This window comes from Argentina silus, assembly GCF_951799395.1.
Source record: "Argentina silus genome assembly, chromosome: 5".
Classification (NCBI taxonomy): Eukaryota; Metazoa; Chordata; class Actinopteri; order Argentiniformes; family Argentinidae; genus Argentina; species Argentina silus.
The window spans coordinates 13,661,580-13,685,880 of NC_139659.1; the positions used below are offsets into that span (position 1 = coordinate 13,661,580).

General features: G+C 47.8%; 3 protein-coding genes across 3 annotated transcripts; 1 reads left to right on the forward strand and 2 right to left on the reverse strand.

Annotated features, from left to right (window-relative positions):
• Positions 1 to 3,482: 3,482 nt before the first annotated feature.
• On the reverse strand, positions 3,483 to 8,577 carry LOC310804720 (T-box-containing protein TBX6L-like; the record flags this gene model as incomplete). The annotated part of the gene is made up of 8 exons (XM_083670038.1): positions 3,483 to 3,969; positions 4,553 to 4,754; positions 5,529 to 5,608; positions 5,931 to 6,007; positions 6,148 to 6,294; positions 7,089 to 7,253; positions 8,091 to 8,193; positions 8,450 to 8,577. The coding sequence occupies 8 exons, from the start codon at positions 8,575 to 8,577 to the stop codon at positions 3,483 to 3,485; spliced, it is 1,389 nt and encodes a 462-aa protein (XP_083526164.1).
• Positions 8,578 to 14,106: 5,529 nt separating this feature from the next.
• On the reverse strand, positions 14,107 to 16,944 carry pgam2 (phosphoglycerate mutase 2 (muscle)). Its single transcript, XM_083670107.1, has 3 exons — positions 16,442 to 16,944; positions 15,645 to 15,825; positions 14,107 to 14,626 (listed from the first exon to the last, which is right to left on the reverse strand). The coding sequence occupies exons 1-3, from the start codon at positions 16,856 to 16,858 to the stop codon at positions 14,457 to 14,459; spliced, it is 768 nt and encodes a 255-aa protein (XP_083526233.1). The 5' UTR covers positions 16,859 to 16,944; the 3' UTR covers positions 14,107 to 14,456.
• A 3,368-nt stretch (positions 16,945 to 20,312) lies between these two features.
• Positions 20,313 to 22,975, forward strand: nefla (neurofilament light chain a; the record flags this gene model as incomplete). Its single annotated transcript, XM_083669583.1, has 4 exons — positions 20,313 to 21,380; positions 21,670 to 21,794; positions 22,082 to 22,527; positions 22,653 to 22,975. 4 exons carry the CDS (start codon positions 20,313 to 20,315, stop codon positions 22,973 to 22,975), a joined length of 1,962 nt encoding a protein of 653 aa, XP_083525709.1.
• Positions 22,976 to 24,301: the final 1,326 nt, after the last annotated feature.

Here is a 24,301-nt window from a genome sequence, read left to right on the forward strand (position 1 = left end):
GTGATAGGCTAATACAGAGTCGTTAGGCCTAGGTAACATCCAATCACATTTTAGTGGGTTCCATCTTTCAGATGAACAATCACACTGGTGTTTATGTGCTGTGGCTGATTCAGGGCCTTTCTACGAGCATTTCGTCTCAAGTGTTTTGACAGCTATTTTGGGTCTTATAGAGAGTGAGACAGAGAGTGTCCTCTTTGTTGGGACAGGGGTAGGAGGGGGAGGGAGAGGGAGAGATGGTAGCGAGGAAAGCCACAGCAGTGCTGATGTACTCTGGCACGTTGGTATGGAAACGAGATGAGATGGCTTTCGGCCACGACTATTCTGGAACATTTGTATCTAGCGCACATCTATTCACCTCAGTATTCACTCTCACTTGACGCATGAACGGTCGGCAAATGGATGAAATAAATCCATGTGTAGTATAAGGCCAAAACAATCACACACACACACACACACACAAAAATGAATACCGAGTTGCCAAGGGGAAATGTGATTTTAGCTTGTGGTGTCGGCTACAGATGGCAGTGATGGAGGGATGACGCGCGTGAACAGGTGCGTTTTAGGCGCGGGACTGTGGCCAACTGTGGGGTTATCGCCGCGCGCCGGGTGTCTCGCGGACAGTGGCACTGCGATATAAATACGGTCAATTACGCAACTGTCTCTGGGCCCGTATGTCTCTGTGATAAATGATACTAACTTCCAGAGTCGGGGCTCTACACGAAAAGTGGTCGTAATTAACCACAAGAGGGCGGTGTCTTGAGCTGGATTTCAAGTAGCAGCTGCATGTCACCCACCCTTGCTCCCAATGATGCCCCCCCCCCCCCCCCCCCCCCCAAATGGTCTGTGTAGCCTACAGGGCCCTCACTTCAGCTGTGCTTCTTCAGGTAAGGTAATGGGCTACATACTCTCCACTCTTACCTTGGCCACCATGGATCTAGCACCCCTCCCCCCAACCCCTTTCCCCAATCCCGAAGCACCATGGCACCCCAACAGGTTAAATCGGTGTCGTTAAAGCCAGTCGATGTCTGTATCTGGGACTGTGATAGCACTGGCTGCTGTTCTGTGCTCTGCCATGGGACTGCCTGTGATGAATCAGGCTTGGTTTGACCCCTCCTTAGGCCGTGTACCAATGGGTCGATGCAGGCGTCTCTCCGGTCCATTACCAACGCGCCCCCAAGCCACCCCTGTCAGCGGCCGCCATTTTGGGAGTGTCGGAGCCGTTAGTGGTGAGTGCTGTCTTGGGTGCTGTGAGAGATGGGAGCCTGCATCCCCGCAGAGTGTGTTTATGCTAAGTACTTGAGCGGATGCGGCTCTGCGGGGAGGTTCTATAATTAGTCACCATTGAGTTAGTCGTTGAGCAATAACAGCTAGCACTTATGTCGGGGGTTAACGAGCCTTTGATTTCTGTCTCTCCTGAAACAGAGGGAGGTACGACGTCTCCGATTCTCTGTTCCCTCCCTGCGACGGCCACTGATCTGCCAAGTTGCCTCGACTCATCACCTCCTCCTCTGTCTCGACTCATCTCTCCTCCGCTCTCTCCGGTCGTCCTATCCAGGCAGGCTCGGTTGGCCCTGCTCAAACGCAGCAGAAAGCACACAGAGCGAACGATGGGTCTATTTTTAGCCTGTTTTGATTAGTCACGTTCAGCTGAACCCAGGGCCTGTTCAGCTGAGGTACAGTACAACTATAACAGCTTTTTAATTGGCACACTGAACCTGCTAAATGGTCCTGCAGTGTCACAATCGCCGACTGTACTGAAACTGCTGTCACTCACAATCCAAACACGGGCTTCAGTTCAAAGACTTCTGAACCTGCCGCTTGGTAGAAAGTTTTCAGTCCTTTTGTGTTTAATCTGTCAGACTGATATAAATGATGAAGTAATTATGTATGCACGTTCAGCATTTGAAAAGGAGCATTGAAATAGTTTTATATTGAGGAAATGTTTCTTTGTTCATTGCTTTATGATTAAATGATGAATGTGTTGTTCCAGCTCTTTCAAAACCTTCAAACCTTTCAAATAGGTTTGGTCACTTTTCAGAGTTGGGATAATTGAACTTGACATTAATCATGACATTGCATTGTGGACATTAGACATTGCATTGTGGACATTGGACATTGCATTGTGGACATTTTCAATCCACCACCCATGTCCCCTTTTATTTCCTCAGTGGGTTAGCATTATGAGAGAACTGAATCTGAACTAATTTGTTCCCAGGAACATATCAACTCTTCTGAAGAGGTAACATGAGGGTAGATGGGCAGCCTTGTAATTGGCCCATCTGACCCAGGCCGTATGCTCTGTGACCTAGTTGCAGCCTCTCTCTCTCTCTCTCTTTTTTTCTCTTTCTCGATTAAACATTTAAGCAACATACGCTCCAACCGTCTGGTAAGAAAACCAGGCCAGGCTTATGATCATCTCTCACTAGCCATCATGCTCTCTCTCTCTCTCTCTCTCTCTCTCTCTCTGTCTCTCTCTCTCTCTCTCTCTCTCTCTCTCTCTCTCTCACACACACACACACAGATGTGGGTCAGGACTGTACGTTTGACTGGGTCCCCTATGGGAGATTAAAACGTATCTACATTATGTCCCTCTGTGCTACCATGTGTCCTATGAGGAGAAATGATGGTATGTGTGTCTCTGTTCCTCTCCTATGTCCTTTCCTGTGAACACAGGGAGAGGGGGCGATGCACTGGCCTCTGTGTCAGATGCTGCCAGAAGACTGGAATGATTTATGGATTTCATAGCGCCTCTGCTTGTTGTCATATGTTCAATAAAATTATTATACAACAGAACAAGGTTTTGAATCTCAGTTTATGCTGATATTTATTTATGGACATCAGGATTTTGTCATTATCGTGACATTAAATCTCTTTCAATGAATTAACACATGTGCGCACACACACACACACACACGCACACACACACACACACACACACATTTCAAGCATTTTGCAAGCATGCATGCCTATGAGTACTTTAATGCAGTTCATAAGGGCAGGCACAGCAGGAGAGCAAACTCAGTCCAGGTCTGTATGTAGCGTGACCAAGCCCCCTGCTGGTCCGTCAGCTGAATATGACTGCAGGCCCAGCACAAGGCTCATATCTCTTCTTGACATATACATTCAGAACAGAACCATACAACCTCAACCAAGTTCAAGTTTAACTCATTCAGTGCCACGGGTGAATAAAGTCTCTCAAATTGTCCACATTCTAGAGTGCCAAAGGTGACTTTATTCAAAAATGATGATGCTTCATTCTGTAGCCAATCAAAGTATCGTTGCTAGGTAAATACCACATAAAGCACTCTGGATCATTGTGACGTCGTAGGCTCTCACTTCCCACCTCTGAAACATCCAGTGTCTCTGTGTTTCAGTTGGGGGATCCTGCTTCCCCGCTGTAGTGAGACAGAGTTTTGTGTAGTTTGTCTGTTCTGTATGTCAGATGAGCCAGCTTCACGTCCAGACAGACAGAGTGAGAGATATCACCAGCAGGAGTAGGAAAACAGTGGGTACTGGCTCCACTCCGCTGTGTTGCCTTGGTGATGCGTGTTGGTGGGCGCCGCGTAGCTTCGTTGCGGGGCGCCATGATCTGCCGCCAGGAGGTGCGGGTGGTGGGGGAGGGCGGGAGAGGGTCCGAGGTACTGTCCTGCTCCCCCCTCACCCCCCCACTGACCGACACCCTGGTCAGCAGCGTAGTGACCATACAGGGGGGGGTACGCCAAGAGACCAGGGCTGGACTTGGAGGTCATGGGCATGGTGTTGGGGGTCAGGCGGTAGTCCTGGGGGGGCATGGCTGGGGGGGCCAGGGGCCGGTGGTGGTGGCCCATCTCTCTGGCTGGGCCAGGTCTGGAGGCCTCGTGCCCCCCAGGGACGGTGGCCACGTCGGGGCCATGGGACTCGTAGCTACGACGTCCTCCACAGTCCTCCGCCGCGGAGGAGGGAGAGAGAAGCCTGCCGTACTCCACAGACCTGGAGAGAAGAAGAAATATGGACAGACGGTTTATTTCCATGTGTTGCGATACCAATGAGACATCACAAACCCACACATGTGAACTCTCCATTCAAACACTATCTGACTCAATCAAATGCCAGAGTACTTTTCCTTGCACCGCGTAGAGGAGGGCACCTACTAACTTCTACTAGCATAGAAAGTGTTTAGAACAACACTGAGTCATGTGTTCTATATTGAGGCCCTGTTTCTAAGTATGTTAGTTCCTGTGTGGGCGTAAAGGCTGCTAGTGTGACTCTGGAGGGGGCACCGCCACAGTAATTCTGTGAAAAACACTTCCTTTGAAAACTGCGGTATGTGTTTGTGTGTGTGCGCGTGTGTCTGTTCTGCGGTATGTGTGTGTGTGTGTGTGTGTGTGTGTGTGTGTCCTGCAGTGTGTGTGTGTCTGTGTCCTGCGGTATGTGTTTGTGTGTGTGCGCGTGTGTCTGTTCTGCGGTATGTGTGTGTGCGTGTGTGTCTGTTTCCTGCAGTGTGTGTGTCTGTGTGTCCTGCAGTGTGTGTGTGTGTCCTGCAGTGTGTGTGTGTGTGAGTGCCTGGTTGTACCTGTAGGGTTGGTAGGCCATGGAAGCAGGCACCATCTGCTCCTCGCTGCTGCAGTCCTGACCGTGGAGCTCTGTGTGGAGGCCCTGGGAGGGGTCCTGCTCCACAGCCCAGGGGGAGAACAGATCCTCCTTAGCAGACACTTCATCTGGGGCTCCCAGCCTCCCCTCTGTTGACTGGGGGTCATATGGCACCCTCTGGAGTTCTGGAAGGGAAGTGATGGTACGTTTTAAAAGACCAGGAATGGACAGACCTGACAAGACCCTCTGATCTTTCGATAAATTCATATTGTTAACTCATTCAGTGCCGAGAGTGAATAAAGTCAGCCAAATTGTCAACATTCTAGAATGCCACGGGTGACTTCATTCACCAAAAAATGCATAAATGATGATGCTTCATTTTGTAGCCAATCAAAGTATTGTTGAGGTAAATACTGCATAAAACACTTGGCACTCTAGGTGGTGAGTGTTCCGGAATTCTTTGGCAGTTAGTGTGTTAATATCATTATGTTCCTTAATGTGTAGTAACTCAGCAACCATGGTTGTATAACTGTATTCAGTGAATGTATTCATTCACCACTGTCAGGACTGCAGAGTCACTACCGATCTTCCGCCGTAGATTGAAAACCCATCTCTTCAGGCTACATCTTACCAGTCCTTCCTAAAGACCTCTTCACCCCCACTACCCCCCCTGTACTAACCCTAACCCCAACCCTTGAGACCTCTTCACCCCCACTTCCCCCCTGTACAAGTTCTCTCCTGTTAATAAATAATAATAATACTTCTGGCATTATGACTGCCAATGGCCCCTGGTGTGAGCATTGATTACTTTGTCTTATGATGACTGTTGGATAGATGATTCACTTACTTAAACAAATGTATTTGTTGTAAGTCGCTTTGGATAAAGGCGTCTGCTAAATGCCATAAATGTAAATGTAATGTAAATGATTATTCTGGTGTAACGTTCATAGGATTCATACCTGGAGGATTTTGGAATTCTGTGTCTACGTCTCGTTTGGATTTCTTTGCAACTTTCCCAGGACTCTTGCCAGGTCGATGCCTATGAGAAAGCAAACAAAGATACACAGTCATTTTCTCTCCTCTCCATCACACACATTCAGACAAATGATTGCTGCTACATACACTTGACGTTGTATTACTATTGTTATTATTGCAATCATTACTGCTGTTACTTACACTACACCCTTATGCACTACTATTGTCACTGTTTTATTATTACTATATTAAATTGTATTGTTGATTTGTTGATTGTTGTTGATGGAAGACCCCAAAGTATTTCACTCTATCAATTACGGCTGTATGCGATGTACATGACAAATACAATTTGATTTGATTTTGATGATCTATCATAAGATATTTACCTCTTGATGCGGGTATGGCTTCCCTCCTTTCTGAATCCCTTAGCAAAGGGGTTGTGGTCAATCTTCAGTTTAGTGATCTGAAAGCAGTAGAGATGAAGTGGAGATGAAGATTAGAAGATGATAAAGTTAGATCGATGTTACACACCAACCAACTATTTCCCTGAGTGTATTTGTGCATGTTTGTATGTGCTGTTGGTGGAGTGGCTCCTAGACTGACCTTGGTGTTCTGGTAGGCGGTGACCGCAGTGAAGGAGGTCTCGGAGAAGGAGAAGGTATGGAAGTGACCCCAGCGTACGCTGTACAGGGTTTCAGCCTGGACCACGTGGAAGCGTGGGTAGTAACGCTGCATGGAGTGGAGGATGATCTGAGGGGAGAACAGGAAAGAAAGTGTGTGTGAGATGGGTAGAAGGAAACAACATATAAAGGATATGAGATATTCATATTACATTTACATTTATGGCATTTAGCAGACGCCTTTATCCAAAGCGAAACAAATACATTTGTTTAAGTAAGTGAATCATCTATCCATCAGTCATCATAACATGAAGGAATCAATGCTCAGACCAGGGGCAGTCACAATGCTGGAAATTTATTTATTTATTTTTATTTTATTAACAGGAGAGAAACTTGTACTGGGGGGTAGCGGGGGTGAAGAGGTCTTTAGGAGGGACGGTCTCATATGAGGTATAGGTTTTGTTGATTGTTGTTGACTTGTTGATCGAGGAGCAAGATCCCAAAGCATTTCACTATATCAATTACAGCTGTATGCGATGTACGTGACAAATAAAATGTGATTTGATGATACCAAGAGGCATAACCAGCAAGGGATAACACAAACCGACAGTCAGGCTACAGTGTGTTATGTTATCGTTGAGGTCAAACGATATCGATGAAAAAAGGGAACAAAATTCACCTCAACTTATTGTGATTGCACTGTTCATTACACAGACTGTAGAGCAGTGGAGGCTGGTGGAGGTAGATACACGCTGTGTTTGATACCGTTCCTCATTCCATTCCATGCATTCCAACAAGCCTTGTCCTCTGATTTCTCCCTCCACCAGCCTCCACTGCTGCAGAGAGTACTGTAATGGTTCAAGTCTGGGAAACGGTATGAGACACAGTACATATGAGTAGAAACAGAGAGTGAGATTTTCTTACATAGCCGTGCTGGTCCAGGGTGTTGTTGGTGAGCTTGAGCTTGGGGAGGGAGATAGGCTGGGTCATCCAGTGTTTCCCTGGGGCGGGGGAGTCTGGGTGCAGGTACGTCCTACATGGGGGCTGGGGCTCCGCTTTCCCTGCCACCTCCCACTTCTCCTTGTTCCACTGCAGAGAGACAAGGGGGGGGGGGGGGGTTACCCAGGTGTGAAAGACAATACAAGCCTCAACATGCAGACCTACACACAAAAAGACCAATATGTTCCCCACAGTGAGAGATATGCTATCATGTCATGGGTTAGTGGTGCATGTGAATTGTGAGAATGGTGTCATTTAAAAATACCTGCTCAAAATAACACGTTATATCCATGTCGATCCTATGTTTTAAATGTACACAGTCACGGATCACGACAACCCATATTTCACATAATGCATGCTTTTATAATGATTTCTCCCCAGCTTTGGAAACAGATGGTTTTCCTTTCTCTGTCTTCTTGAATGTCTGGAGCCATATGGCCAGAAGCAGCAGCAGCAGCAGCAGTTTGCTGGGGGGAGGGCCCTGCATGTCTGTTGGGGACGATGATTGTTCCCCATTTACTTTGATTGGGGCCGGGGGGAGGGGGTGCGAGATGAGATGTTAATTGATTGGGCCTCCAGCCGAGGGAAGAAAAACAGGAAGTGATAACGTCCTTTGATATGCAGCGACTGAGGTGACTGACAGAGAGTGGGCGGTCCTCCGTCTGGACTGTGTGAGCCGGGATGCAGACTGCTCTTCTGCTGGGAGGCTTTGCATATGCATGGAGAGAGTTGTCTTTCTAACCTCCTTATGGTTGCTCTTGAAACAATGCCTTACTATATTCCAAATGGTGGGGCTACTTTGTCCTTATCTAGGGTCCAGTGGCTCTCCAAATAATGTGTTGTAATGTATCAAGACAACAGTATGCCTTGTGGGTAGTCATTGCCTGATTACAGTAGTGGGCTGATTTAAAAGACATGCATGCTTACCTTGTATCTGAAGTTATCCACAGGGATCATTTCCGCCATGATGACGTATTTGGCCTCAGGTTGGAGTCCAGATAGACTGATGTTGCAGTGTGGGAACATCCTCCTGAAACACACACACACACACACACACACACACACACACACACATACATTGTATTACCCCACAAATAAACCACCTTTAACAGCTTTCCTCTCGCAACCATACATGGGTACAGCATATAACACAAAGCTCAATTACTTTTAGAAACGCTACATAACCAGGAAGACTGGTGTGCTCCGTCAACAACATGTATTGACTGTTGAATATTGGGTGATGGCTATAACCATGACGATGAAGATATCACTACCTCTGACCTTACCTTCCATGTTTGGTGATGATCATCTCTGTGCCGATGTCGGAGAAAGACTTCCAGAGGTCAGAGTTCTCCAGGGTCATCCTGATGTTGCCCTGGTGATAGGGGTCAGCTGAAGGGGATGGCGGGGCCATGTTGAAGTTAGGCCTCGGGTCTGGAGAGAGAGGAAGGTGGAGAGAGAGAGAGAGAAAGAGAGAGGGAGGGAGGAAGGTGGAGGGGTTATGTTGAGGTTAGGCCTCTTGGTCTGGAGAAAGAGAGAGAAACATCTTACACACCAAAGATGACTATGAACTATGCAGCAGTCTTTATCCCTCACACGTAGAATCATAATGAAGACAGAATTAAATGTTCCTCCATCACCTCAGCGATGATCTATTCCTCATTAAATGTTTGCAACTGCCTCCCTGCCTTCAAGACCATGCATACTCAACAACATGGGAGGCAGACGTCAGATGACAGCCTCATTGTACCGCATGGAATGGAACGAGGATTGTGTTTGTGTTTGATACCATTCCTCATTCCATGCATTACAATGAGCCTCCCATCCTCCAATTTCTACCTCCACTGCTCAACAACCAAGTCAATGCTGAAAGAGTAAGACTCACCAGATATGTTGTGCATTTCTCTGCGGCTGCAATGTCTGCCAGTCACACTGCTTTAGTGCTGGAGGCTCCTTATCTAACGGTCTGTGTGATGAGGGTCAGGATGCCTAGATGGTAGAGTTATGTCACTGTGAGAGTATCACTGGGAGCTGTGTGTGTGAGGTGGTAGTCCCTGGATGTCGGAGTGGCAGGGTTCAAGGTCTCTCCTCCTCTGGCCGTACCCTCATCTTGTGGAGACTGGGGAGAGAGGGGCTGACTGACCTCTTCAGTTGATTGGTCATCCTAGAAAGGGGGGAGGGGCCAATGAGGATGACATGGGTGTGGTCAGAACAGAATAGTGTGTGTGTGTGTGTGTGTGGGGGGGGGGGGGGGGTCTTGTAACCTGGTTTCTAACCACCTTTGAAGTACTGCTCAGTAGGTGATGGGGGGGATGCTGTTGTTGTTGGGCATAGACATATATGTAGTTGAAGTTGACCTTTTGCTTCTGTAAATCACGGCAGGGGACACAGCACCCAGTTTTATTTCTATGGTTACGGTTAGGGTCACCCTAATGTGCCGGGTGTTTCTGTAGGGATGTTGATGTACCATAGGTTGATGAAGTTGTACGCGCCATTAAATTCACTTTCTTTCTAATCAGAGGCTCTGTCATTTAATTTAGTTTAGTTCATTAGGATCGCCATTAGCTGTTGCTACTCTTCCTGGGGTCCACACATAACAAAACACACACGATATAGAACAGTTCAATCAAATCACATTTTAATGGTCATTTACACAATATACAGGATACCATGTAATGAAATGCTTGAGGGTAAGCAACTCCTCAACAACACGACACTCAAACAGCATCAGTATTAATTTGCAGTGCAATGTCATCATAATAACAAAATGAGGAAACAATAATAATAGCAAAACAATGGCAATAGCGTATAGTTATTATATATAGTTAGTAACACACAGTTATAGACAAGAGTGACACAAAGACAACACTACACTCAAGTAAAATATAAGAGTGTCTTACACTCTTAATGAAGACACCAAGAGAGAAGACACTTACAGGCTAATCTCATATGCAGATCACTGAGACATCTCGTTGGAAGAGTGGTGCTGTGACATGAGATGTTTGTGGAGCAGTTTGTTTTAGTACGAGCCTGGCTGTTTGCTTGAGAGAGAGAGGGAGGAAGGTGTGTTAAGTACGTGAATCAAGTGTGTCTATCCATCAGTCATCATAAGATAAAGTAATCAATGCTCAGACCAGGGGCCATTGGCAGTCACAATGCTAGAAGAAGACTTTTTATTTTATTTAAATATTTTTTTTTATTAACAAGAGAGAAACTTGTTCAGGGGGGTAGTGGGGGGTGAAGAGGTCTTTAGGAGGGACTATTAAGATGTAGCCTGAAGAGATGGGTCTTCAATCTACGACGGAGGATTGGACAATTGGACAGTACCACTGGACAGTCGTCTAGATTGAGCATGGCGTTCAATGGACACTCACTACTCTTCAGAAATGGTGCCTAACACATTTGAAATTCAACAATAGTCTCAATACCCTCTCCCCACCTCCCCTCTGCTCAAGTTGAAGGGCAGCAGTGTAGTCCCCTGGGGGGATAAAGCAGCCACTAGTCCCTTCTTAACGTCTGTGCTTGTGTATTGGATGGGGCGGGGTTGGATTGGGGAGAGTGGCGTTGGGTCTGGCCATGACAATGGGAAAACTGTGCTGGCTAATCCTATGTGGCCATTGCCCCTCCCCCCCCTCCACAGGCCGCCGCATGTCCTGGGAGAAGAGTGGAGCCTTTTGGGGTTGCCACTTAGCGGCTAGTTAGCGTGGATGGGCTAAGGGGAGGGGAAGGAGGGAGGGGAAGGAGGGATGGAGGCTTCATGGCTTAAAGGCTCTCTGATCTGTGATGATCCCTACCACAGGGCCCTCCATCCTGGCTGCTCTGATCCCAGGTGGGCCTGTCCCGGCCTGGAGCACCCTCCCCGGCAGAGGTCCATACACATGCTAAACACAGCAGAAAACGCTGATGGAGGGACGTTCACACAGCCTCTGCACATCCTCTCTGCCATTCAGTCTGATAGAGGATGGATATGGCTTCCGAACATTGGGTTATTTTGGGGTGCTGTTGGGTTCGTAAATCATTGTGTATATATTCACGGCTGCAACTCTTCAGAATCAGAATCAGAATCAGAATCAGAATCAGAATCAGAATCGGAATATATCTTTGATATATAACCACTGTTACCAAACACACAATATGACCCATGAGACGATCGTTCATTAATACAATCGTATTCATTTTGTCAACAAAAAAATGAGTAAATCTTCTCTGTGTTGCTACATCTTTGTTTGTTCCCACTGTATACAACATGTCCGAAGTAACAACATGTCCGGGGCGTGGGTGAGGCTGCTGTTGTAGTGTTGGTAGCTATTGTCCTGAGTAAAGAGTTACAGTACTGTATGGATAGAGTTCAATACACACAGTCCGACCCTAAATGGGATCTCTCATGGGGATATCACAGAGGATGTATAGAGGATGTATGGCTGGAGCCGTCTTTGTGTGTCCGTGTGAAAGTCATTGTTGCAGAAGGCTCTGTTCCACTCGGCACCTCCTGTTCTCAGAACGTTCCAGAAGGGAAAACAGGGAGGAGTAAATACTCAGGTGAAGTAACATCTCAAGCCTGGCAATGTGTGTTTGTATGTGTGTGTGTGTGTGTGTGTGTGTGTGTGTGTGTGTGTGTGTGTGTGTGTGTGTACCTATCTGCAGTAAAGACATGTAGAGACATCACCCCACTGTTTAAATCAACCTCAGCCTGGAAGGAGGAATCCTGTTACTGCCTGAGGCCACGGCTTCACCCATGACCCTAACAGCCTGTGTTATTATACTACATGTACAAAACGGCAAAAGCAAAATCTTAGATGTCAGAAAAGCAGCATTGCGATGGAGTGTGTTTTCACATGAATAGCTAACTGTGACTTCTGCAACCGCAGTAATGAGAAACCCATGTCACAAATTACTACTACCCTGCATTGAATCAGGCTTGTTTAGCAGCCAGTGGCAAATTAGCTGTATCAGATTTGATATTCCTGTGGTCATACTGTGCATATTACCTCTTCTCACAAACATCGTGTACAGCAAGTATTCATAGTCGACTGTATCTGGATGCAGCGCCACTGCGGCAGTGAGTGATCATCGTAATGGGAACAGCTCCCCCTGGCGGACTGTGGGTGCGTGACAACCTGTTGATCTCGGCAGCCTGTGGGTTGTGGTTCGTGACCAAGGTTTCACACACAACTACTAGTACCCTTTCCAAACGTGAGAATACTGGAGTCTTTACAGACCACTCTGAGGTTATACAGTTAGATGAAGATCTTAAACACTATTCAAGTTAAAGGTCAATGTGTGGAATATACATTAGGTAAATGTCATCTCTACTGGATTGTAACTGGATTGACACTTTACATGTTACACTTTATGCTATTGCCATTGATTTTCAATTATTATTGTTTCCTCATTTTGTTGTTATTATTATTATTATGATTATTATAATTGATATTGATATTGTTTGATTGTTGCGTTGTTGAGGAGTTGCTTACCCTAAAGCATTTCATTACATTGCATCGTGTGTATTGTGTAAATGACCATTAAAATGTGATTTGATAACAAGGACTTTATGAAAAGTGTCAGCCTGGCTCTTGAGTTTGTCTTCTACCACTAGAGGGCGCCCGTGTCTTTTCTATAGAAGGTAAACCAGCGAACCACACGTTGGCTTTAGTATCTGTCGCTGTTTGTGCAGCGTGGAATAACTATTGTTGTAATTTACTGGAAAAAACCCCATTAATTACCTGTAATCTTCTAAATAGTTAGTAGAGACAAGACAATAGTCCTGTGGTTTAATACATTATAAGATTTTGTAGAATAGAATATAAACTCGATTTTGTGAAAACTACATGATTGGAAGTCATACATTGGTGTTAGAGTATATTAGGAAGACGTTGGCTGAGACTGATACTTGGTTGGTTGTGGTTGGGGATTGAACTAAAGCTTTTCTAATTAAAGAGATGGAAATATAATATGATTTTATCCACTTAGACCATGTTGTGTTTGGGGTCTAGTCTCTTGTTAGTGAAATGGGCTATTTGATAAACTGCTGCCCCAGTTATAGGTTTAATGCAATGTATGTTCAATTTAATCACTAAGCAATCCCGTTAAGTGTCCTCTCATCCAACACGGGGGCAGGAGGTAGAGTTAAAGGTGATTTGTCTGTTAATGTTGCATATTAGAATACATTATATAATAAATTATGATGGATGTTCTATAATTACAGTTATAAACCGAATTGTGGAGGTGCTATAGCTACTCGACTTTTGCCCATGTCCTGCCTCACCCCTATACCAACACTCACACGCACACACACACACACACACACACACACACACACACACACACACACACACACACACACACACACACACACACACACACACACTCTCTCCCCTGCCCCCTGCACCTGTCCTTTTGTCACCGTGTGAGAGAGAGATAGAGAGAGAGACTGAGCCTGGGCTAAACGTGGCCTTGGCCTGCTGCCACCAGCGGCGTGCCCTGTCTGTACCCAGGAGGAGAGGAGGAGAGGCACAGAGTCAGACTCCTGCACCACAGGAACACTGCCAGAACGAACCCACTGACCCTCCCCTCTCTCTCTCTCTCTCTCTCTCTCTCTGTCTGTCTGTCTCTCTCTCTCTCTGTCTCTCTCTCTCTCTCTGTCTCTCTCTCTCTTGTCACTGCTCTACCCTCTGAGGTAAGATTACACAGCAGCACTGCCACACTGTGCTGAAACCTCTAAATTACGGATGGGAGGAGAGGAGGAGAGGAGGAAGAGCAGGTAAAGATAGAGAAAGAGAGAACCAGAGAACAAAAGAGGAAGAGTGTGAGAAGGATAAGGATGACTAATGTAATATGCAGAAAGAAAAAGACAAGAAAAGATATGAGGGAGACATAGTAGAGGTGGTGAGGAGGGAGGGAGGGAGGAGAGAAAGAAAGAGAGGAAAGAGACCTACACAAAAAAGGTGGTTTCTTTATTTGCCGTGTCGTTAGAGTGCGGTGCCCTCAGCACAGGGCTTAGCCAATCCTAATGGACCGTGCTTCTCCCACGTGAGTGTGATTGGCTGAGTGGACGAGAGGCGGGTGCTAGCACCACCTGTGCAGATGAACAGACCAATCACACCTATATCTGGGTCACATGACTCTCTCCTATACAGGTAGTAATAGCGCTGGGCCTTTCTACAATGGGAGCCTTTACATCCCATAATGGAATGGACTGCAGGACAGGTGAGGGGTGGATGAGGGGATGGAAGAAGGGGGGATGGATGGAGAGGAGGAAACAGTCTCTTTCTTAGCCTCCAGGACTGGGCCTTTCTACTTCTTGGCCTTGCCCTGAGCGGCTACGGCCTCCATGGCCTTCTTCACGGTCTCCGCATCCCCCAGGAACGCCATGGGCTTGATGGGCTTCAGGTCGGCATCCAACTCGTACACTATGGGGATGCCGGTGGGCAGGTTCAGCTCCATGATGGCGGCGTCAGACATACCTGGGCACACGGACAGAGAGATGGAGAGAGATGGACGGACGTGTTAGGGATGGGCAGTCACAGACAGACAGACAGACAGACAGACAGACAGACAGACAGACAGACAGACAGTCGAATTGCGGGGCTACTGTTTGCAACAACTTCATCTGTTTCACATACAGTACCTATCGTGACATGGGGCTTCGTCAAGGTATTTAAGGCTGCATTTCCTCAAAGGTTGGTATATTGGTTAGCTAACATCTCTCAGGGATGCCCAGTTCTCAGACACAGATCCAGGTCTAGTGCCCTTTGACAAAGCTGGGGTCATCCATACTCCTCTTTCACTGGGGCTGGAAGAAGGAGCTGGTTTCAGCCATCCTCAGCCCTGACCTTTCCCTGTGCCCTGTAGCCTCTGTGCAACCCCCCCCCCCCCCACCCCCATCCAGCCGCTTCCGGAGAATGCACGACCTTTGCAGAAAGGTCACGCCCGTAAGGGGAGCCATGCCTGTGGCCTTCTCCACTGTCCTGGCTATTCATAGACTCTCTGTAATCTGGGAATGTACAGTGTGTGTATGTTTTGTGTGTGTGTGTGTGTGTGTGTGTGTGTGTGTGTGTGTGTGTGTGTGTGTGTGTGTGTGTGTGTGTGTGTGTAGCTGGTTGGTGATATACTGTATTGCAATCAGTGTATCATTACTTTCCTACTGCTGCTCTTAGCTAAGGCTGTAGACTTGTATGCGTTCTCTGTTGTGAGTCTGTACTGCAGGCTGCATGCAGGGCCGGACATGTGTTGAGAAACATGACCTTTAACCTTTTCCCTGGAACACTCTATTATTGCCAAATGACCCCGACCTTCTTGTATGACTCTGACCCTGATCTGTTTTACACTGTTTCTCCATACTATATGTCTCTCTTCATCTCTCTCTCTCTCTCCCCCTCTCTCTCTCTCTCTCTCTCTCTCTCTCTCTCGCTCTCTCTCTCTGTCCCTCTCTCTCTCTCTCCCTCCCTCTCAGCTATGTCCGAAGCAGCCCATAATACTCACTCTCTAAGTGCTTGACAATGCCGCGGAGGCTGTTGCCGTGGGCAGCGATGATGACGTTCTTTCCGGCCTTGATCTCAGGCACAATGACCTCGTTCCAGTAGGGCAGGGCGCGGGCGATGGTGTCCTTCAGGCTCTCACAGGTGGGCAGCTCGCCGGGCTTCAGGCCCTTGTAGCGCCTCGACTGGTCAGGGGTGGAATTGCATGTTTAGTTGATTTAGTTGTGTTTTATTATGTTGGAATTGTGTATTATGTATTGTTGTAATCTGTGTGTATGCAGGGCTCCCTTGTAAAAGAGACATTAGTCTCAATGGGACTCCCTGCTAAATGAATAAATAAATAGTTACATGGCGGACATTTGTCATCATAACAGCAGAAGCTGCTGACAAGTGTGATGTAACCAGAAAGAGTGTTGCGTGAAGTTAGACTGGGTAATTTGAGCAGGGCTTCCATTCAAATGCATTGAAGGGCATACTGTACTGAGATCTTATTCTGTTATAGTTCTTTGAAATAAGTTGTGATGAGATCTGCAAGTCATTGATCCGATGATTTTAGCACATTCTTCTCAATAAGGCTCGGCAACTTTGTGTCATTATCAATAATCACATATTACTTTTTAAAACTTGTATAAAACATTTTTATGTTTATGATACTTCCACTAATTATACTAATACTCTCACTAATTTATACTAATACTCTCACTAATTATACTAATACTCTCACTAATTATACTAATACTCCCACTAATGTATACTAATACTCCCACTAATGTATACTAATACTCCCACGCCTCCTCTCACCTCGCTGATGATCTTGTGGTAGGCGTGGTCCTTGTCCATGGTGGGTGGGGGGATGTCGAAGGACCGGCGCCAGATCTTGACCTGCTCCTCCCCGTGCTTCTCGGCCGTCTCCGCCTTGTTCAGCCCCGTCAGGCCGCCGTAGTGGCGTTCATTCAGGCGCCAGGTGCGGTGCACGGGCAGCCACATCTGGTCCGTCCCCTCCATGATGGTCCACAGGGTGTGGATGGCGCGCTTCAGCACGGAGGTGTGGCACACGTCGAACTTCATGCCGGCGTCTTTGATGGCCTGGGCACCGCGCTTGGCCTCCTCCCTCCCCTTCTCGCTGAGCTCGGCGTCGAACCAGCCGCAGAAACGGTTCTCCTGGTTCCAGGCGCTCTCGCCGTGACGCACGATGACCAGACGGTGGGCAGCAGCCATGTTGGACGGACGGGTTTTTCCTGCTTCTTCAGACGACCGAAAGCACAAGACACACACAGCTCTCCCTTGTGGAGCACACACACACTCTCTGACCAACAGTAAACCCCGGGCAGACATGCAACACTCTTTTTATAGAGCCGTGGAATGTGGGCCCGCGTAGCAGACGTAGCCTCCGCTGCTCTCAACCAATCAGGTCACTTCACCCCCTGACGGACAGCAGGGCTCGGTCAATGGGGCCAGGCCTCCTGCGGGCCAGTGGGATATGTCCCGGCTGGGAAGGGCAGAGGTCAGAGAACGGCCTAAAATAGCAACATGACTTTTAAACTGAGAGCTGTGGAATAAAAGTGTAAAGATCAGGGTTAGCTGCTGAAGCACTACAGAGCAGCAGAGTATCTGAGAGGAACAGCCTACAGAATGACAGAGACAGGGCAGTGGACCTCAAATATCTTTATCCCACACTAATGGTGTTATACACCGCAGTATGAAATGTAGCAACAACAATACTGTCTCGACAGAGGGGAAATATGGGGAGGTTGACTATATGCCCCTTAACTTGCTTTGCAGAATTCCACAGAGGTTGGAGTACCAGCATACACACACACACACACACACACACACACACACACACACACCCACACACACACACACACACACACTGCTCTACTGTTTACATAACATCACACTTCACAGAGTACGCGACTGCAGAGTATCTCTGGAATAATGACTGTATTTGGTCTTCATAAAGCATCCTCGTCCACCACAGTGGAGTCACATATACATACAGTATTCTGAACAAACCTATTTTGGAATTCAGTAATAACACAGCAATATCTTCAGATTGATCTCACCACCTACTTACACCCTGGGGCCAGTACAGGTAGGAGGAGCTGAGTAGGCATAAAACTGACTTATGGAGTCGGGCCTAAACCCAAACTTTAGGCTCAAGTCAGTTCCCCGCAGCTGCTCATCAAAATATGAACAATATGTCAGAGGAGAAAAGAGAAATACAATATGAATGGGAGCCTTGGCGCGTAGACACACTGCGTATGATGTACTCACACAAAAGGGTTAGGTTATTGTATTGCAGAGAGATAGAAATCACAAAGAGGCAGAGAGACTGGCGATGGCGCAGAGAGAGAGAGAGAGAGAGAGAGAGAGGAAGGGAGGGGAGAGGAGGGGAGAGGAGGAGAGATGTGGAGAGGTGTAGAGGGAGAGGGTGCAGTATTTGGGAGGATTGCAAGACATCCGTTTTTGATGGTGGAAACTAGGTTGGTATATGTATGTGTACCAGCTTATTGTAATGCATGGGACGGAATGAGGAATAGTATCAAACAAACGATACCGTTCCTCACTCGTTCCGTTCCATGCATTATAATGAGCCGTCCTCCGATTTCTGCCTCCATTAGCCTCCCCTGGTTGAAATAGAGGAGAGTGTGAGAGAGAAGAGGATGCAGGACTGTTTGGATGACTCAGCTTGCGGCAGTAACCCCGTACCCCCCCCCCCCCCACACACACACACACACACACCTCCCACCTCACCCCCCACCCCACCCCCCACCTCCCTCCCACCCCCTACGCCTCACCCCCCCTCCCACCCCCACCTCCACACCTCCCCCACCCCCTACATCTCACCCCCCACCCCCTGCCCCCCCCCCCCGCTCCCTTCTGTGTGCTCTGGCTAGTGTTCTCACTAAACATGGGGGGTGTATGCTGCCTCAGCAAAACCATAGGAATACCAAACAGACAAACAACACACATTCACTGTACTATAAGATGCATGGACATATACTGTACCTGCTATACAGCTCTTTCACACAGATGCTGACGAATACATAATGGAGGCTACATGCAGCATACATACCAGGGGAGGCTGGTGGAGGCAGAAGTCAGAGGACGGGCTCATTGTAATGCTTGGGTTTGATACCATTCTGCATTCCAGACCATGCATTCCAATGAGGCCGTCCTCCGATTTCTGCCTCCACCAGCCTCCCCTGATACACAAGGTGCATACAGAACTACACACGTTACAAGCTCATAGCTCTATGTCTAGTCACTCAGCCAGCCTCTCCATTCTGTCAGTCAACAGTCCAAAGCAGCATCAGAGGTCCCTCCCACCCTCCCTCCCTCCCTCCCCCAGGAAGGGGGTGTTTGTGTCAGCACCTGAGTGTTATTGACAGTCATGGTTCCCGTTATGCAGAAAGATGAGAAGACTGGGGAATTAGCCTGACAATGTCACAAAACAGACCGCCTGGCTTCTCCTCAAACCCCTCTGTACAGGGGAGACCCCTGAAGTATGATAAGTGTAGGTGGATTAAAGTCATTTTTCCTAAGACTACAACATATAAGTGCTTGCACTAGTATTCCCAGAATGTACAGTAAGCGGAACTAAAGCATTTGTAATGTGATTCTCAATTTGATTCTCTTACACTGTTTCTCTCCTATCAACGACAAAGTTTGCTGAGTCATAAAGAAAATACAAACAAATCTGCAGATTTGACAACATAACATATCCACAAACCACATTGGCCATATCTAGTGACAAGAGATATGATTAGCCTGCCAGCCATCCCATAAATGAATAACCAACAGCTTTTTCACCATCGAAAAACCACCACATATTTGACCATCGAGCACCCAGTCTTGTGTGTGCTACAGTGTATTTATCATTGCAGGGCTTCTGAGGTCATGGGTGTAGTTCTCTTCTCAGCCAGCAGGGGAGGTGCTGTGTCACTGTTAAGTTTGAGCAGCTGTGTGTATGAATATTACCGTAGCTATAACCAGGACACCACACTTTCTTCCTTTGCAGAGGGGACTGAGGGACCTACATTCAAATGAGTCCAAACTCAAGGATTTTAGCTAAGTATGGACATTCCATCAGTTGCAGGATATGCGCTTCATTTGACATTGGTTTTCCTCTGGGACTCACTTTCTGTGCATGAAAGTGAGGATGTTATAAGTCAAGGTTACTGTATGTGACATAAACAAAGAAGACCGCCTAGAAAACATTTATCAACCTAGTTTCCCTCGAAAACAATCCTCCCAAATTCTGCATCCTCTCTCTCTATACCTCTCCACCTCTCTCCTCCTCACCCCTCCCTTCCTCTCTTCCTGTCTCTCTCTCTCTCGCTCCCCCACTCCCTCGCTCTCTCTCTCTCTCTCTCTCTCTTCTTCTCGCTCGCTCGCTTGTTCTGTCTTTCTCTCTCTCTCTCTCTCTCTCTCTCTCTCTCTCTCTCTCTCTCTCTCTCTCTCTCTCTCCGTTGCAGTGTGAGCCTATCGATCCCGCATAGTCAGAGTTTGGGGGAAAGCACTTGCGTCAGAGCTCTCCCCGCTGCTATAAAAGCCCGAGCCACTGCAGCAGAAGAGCATCAGTCCGGGCTTGAACCTGCAGCCCCGCAGACACACTCACCCAGAGACAGAGAGGAGAGGCAGAGCAGCCCGCCCTCTCAGCCCAGCCATGAGTAGCATTGCCTTTGACCCCTACTTCTCCACCCCTTCCTCCTCCTACCGTCGCTGGTATGTGGAGGGCACCCCCCAGAGGTCAGTATCCAGGGGGAGGTCTCGCTCGGCCTACTCCTCCCACGCCTCCCCCCTCTCCTCCTCCGTGACCTCCCGTCTGCAGTACTCGTCTCCCGGCCGGACGCTGCTCTCCTCCTCCTCCCCCTCTTCCTCCTCTCACTCCGTGGATCTGGAGCTGAGCCAGGCGGCCCAGGTGAGCTCCGAGTTCCGCACGGTGCGCACCCAGGAGCGGGTCCAGCTGCAGGACCTCAACGACCGCTTCGCCGGCTTCATCGAGCGCGTGCGCGAGCTGGAGCAGCAGAACCGTGCGCTGGAGGCCGAGCTGGTGCTGCTGAGGCAGAAGCACGCCGAGCCGTCCCGCCTGCGGGCCCTGTATGAGCAGGAGGCCCGGGCTCTGAGGGCAGCCGTGGATGAGGCGCGCGCCGAGCAGCAGGGGGCGCTGGGCCAGAGGGAACGTCTGGAGCAGGCCCTGAGCGCCCTGCAGGCCCGCTACGAGGAGGAGGTGCTGGCCCGCGAGGACGCGGAGGGCAGGCTGCTGGAGGCGCGGCGCGGGGCCGACCAGGCCGCCCTGGCCAGGGCCGAGCTGGAGAAGAGGGTGGAGACCCTGCTGGATGAGCTGGCCTTCCTGAAGAGGCTCCACGAGGGGGAGGTGGCCGAACTGCAGGCCCAGGCTCACCTCGGGGCCCAGGTGGCTGTGGAGACAGAGGCCACCACCCCGGACCTGTCCGGGGCTCTGAGGGACATCCGGGCCCAGTACGAGAGACTGGCGGCCAGGAACATGCAGTCGGCCGAGGACTGGTTCCGTGGGAAGGTGGGGTCACTGTCGGAGAGTGTGGCCCAGCACAGCGATGCTGTCAGGAGCTCCAGAGACGAGGTGGGGGAGTACCGGCGCCAGCTCCAGGGCCGCCTGCTGGAGATTGACGCCTGCAGGGGCCTCAACCAGTCCCTGGAGAAACAACTGCATGACATGGAGGACAAGCAGAGCGCTGAGATAGCCTCCATGCAGGTCAGTGGTGGTACTGCAGGTTTATTACATGCTTATTACATGTTTATTAACTAGGTTTTGCAATTCATAATGTATTACATGTTTATAAACTGTGATTTGTGAATACTAATTAATAAATTACTAAATAAATTATGGATAAACCTCCTTTAAGACTCTAAAAGTCCAAAGATGTATTGCATTGAATTCATTTTCCATTTTTTTATTTGGTGACACAAAATAGTTTCACAGTTGTATCAGCAACAGTTGTATTCCTTATGTCCTTCGGATGACTCCTAACCCTTCCTTGTAGGACACCATCGGCGATCTGGAGAATGAGCTAAGGGGCACCAAGCAGGAGATGGCCCGCTACCTCAAGGAATACCAGGACCTGCTCAATGTCAAGATGGCCCTGGACATTGAGATCGCTGCCTACAGGTAGGACCCAACAGACCATAGTTGTCGTGTTTAATGAAACCTAAACGAACATAACATGATGATTATAGTAAAGTAAGAAGAGTACATTTGAAGTAACCTTGACTACATCATTATTTCATTGGAGTGCTAAGGACACCTTTAAAGATCGTAGCTGCTAGGTTAGGATACCTACCAGTCACAGCAGGAGTCATTAGATAATTTTTCTGTCTAAAACATCCTGTCCTTTTCACGTGAAAGCATTCATAACACCAATATCATATATTTCCCATGGTCCTCTACCTCAACAGGAAGCTGCTGGAGGGGGAGGAGTCTCGCTTCAGTGTGGGCGGGTCTGGGGGCATGTCCAGCATGTACTCCCTCACCCTGTCAGCTACTCCCTCTTATGGCCGGTCCGTGTACTCCATGCCGCCCAGTCTGAGCTCCCGGACGCCCTATCTGATGACCGCACGCCTCCTCTCCTCCTTCGCTACCGGAGATGACATCATCTCTGCTAGCCTGGCTCACCAGGAGGAGGCCAGCCTACCACTGGATGAGGAAGAGGAAGAGGAGGAGGGAAAGGAGGAAGAGGAGGAGAAGGAAGAGGAGGGAGAGGAGAAGGAAGAAGAAGGAGAGGAGGAGAAGACAGAGGAAGAGAAGGAGGAGGAAGAGGAGAAGGGAGAGGAGAAGGCTGATGAAGGTGGGGAGGAAGACACAGAGGAGAAGGAGGAAGGTGGAGAGGATGCTAAAGAAGAAGGTTAGTGTGTGGATATTTTCTCAGGAAATACTCTCCCTTGTTTCAGCACATTGCATGAATAATTCATTGTTGATATTTTTACAATTAACAACTAACAAAATGAACAATTTCCTCTTTTGGCTTAGGTGGTGATGAGGCCGAGCAGAAGGAAGAAACTGCTGAGGAAGAGGGAGAGAAGGAGGAAGAGAAGGAAGGAGAGGGTGGGGAGACTGAGGAGAAGGAAGGAGAGGCAGAGGAGGAGGGAGAAAAAGAGGGAGGAGAAGATAAAAAGGAGGGTGAAAAAGAGGTAGAGCAAGAAGCTGAATTGAAAAGTGAGGAGAAAAAAGATGAGAAAGCAGATACCAAAGAAGAGAAGGATGAGAAAGAGGCGCCCAAGGAGGTGAAGACTGAGAAACCTGCTGAGGAGAAGAAGAAAGATGAATCTGAGAAACCAAAGGCTAAAAAGTAGATCGTAACGAGACCCATAAGGAAAAAGACTGTCTAATCAAACCTCAACAAACAGTAGAGATAACCTACATTACTGTAACTTCTCAAAGTGTGCTTGTTAACACGGTGCTCAATACTACAAGATTATCAGAGTGCGATACTGCATCAAATCAAACGGTTAATTGCTTGCAAAGATCCTGAAATTATTCAAAACATGTCTGGTTACACAAATCCTTCACAAGTGTGTGTATGTCAGAGTGGGTGCTGGGCCTGTGTGCAAGGCTGTGAGTGTGTGGTTTTTGGAAGGTTAAATAAATACTATTGAAAGTCAAACAGAGCGTGTCATTAATTATTTTGTCTTCATTGAAACTTGTGAAAGTTTAATGACTATTCAAAAATAAACGATGTTTAAAATCTTGGTATTTTGTCTTCTTGTAAATTGGAGATGAGTTGATATATTAGAAATTAAATCTATTCTCGTAGTCTGACTTAAATATTTTTGACCCTGCAGAAATCAGTTTGACATACAGATATCATGTAAAATGGATTTATAATGAGAAGGGGTCAAAAAAACATTAAAACCCATTAATTACATAAAGAACATTGATTAAAAATGTATTTGAAAAAATAAATAAAAAATAAAGCTGATTAAATACTCAATTCAATTGAATATGTTCCAGGCACGATCACACTACTGCAACTTCATAAATCACTGTCAGACTGGATAAAATCTGGTAGATGAGCCATCCATTTTATGACTAAACCATCCATCTCTGTCCATAACTTCAGATGAATGGTTTAGTCATAAGGACTATCATACTGTAGGACTGATCATAGGATGCATGCACACACACTCGCACACACACACACACACAGATCTCCCCGCTACACACACACACACACACACACGCACACACAGATGTCCATTTATATAGTTTCCATATTCCTCTATTTGGTATTCAGGGTGTGCAGGCATCATCATCATCATCACAGTGACAGGGCTGTTCCTCTACTGCTGCCTCCTCACATGCAGGGGGAGCGTTCACCTTGCCGGTCCACCTCAGAGGCACCAACATCAGCTATGCAGCTCAGGTCGCCTCAGGGTCTGACAAGCTGATGCTGACACTGATTGGCACTGTTATAGGCTCACACACAGCCTGAGAGGCGTAACGTCTGCCATCAGTCCTGAGGTTCAATTACTCCTGAGACGGCGGGAGACTTTGGGGCAGATTTTATGATGCTTGGCAAATGAGACGCCTCCTTCAGCAGACCATGAGAATGCTGAGTTACAAACCTCACTGTAGCCATCAGCAGAGTCAGGGGCTACACAGCACCGGAGAGCGTGAGC

Excerpts from the sequence above, each read along its gene's own strand:
- pgam2 (XM_083670107.1), bottom strand. The coding sequence starts at position 16,858 with ATGGCTGCTGCCCACCGTCTGGTCATCGTGCGTCACGGCGAGAGCGCC. Across the intron at positions 15,826-16,441 it reads ACCACAAGATCATCAGCGAG|TCGAGGCGCTACAAGGGCCT; the intron begins GTGAGAGGAGGC and ends ACCCCTGACCAG. Across the intron at positions 14,627-15,644 it reads CATTGTCAAGCACTTAGAGA|GTATGTCTGACGCCGCCATC; the intron begins GTGAGTATTATG and ends CCGTGTGCCCAG.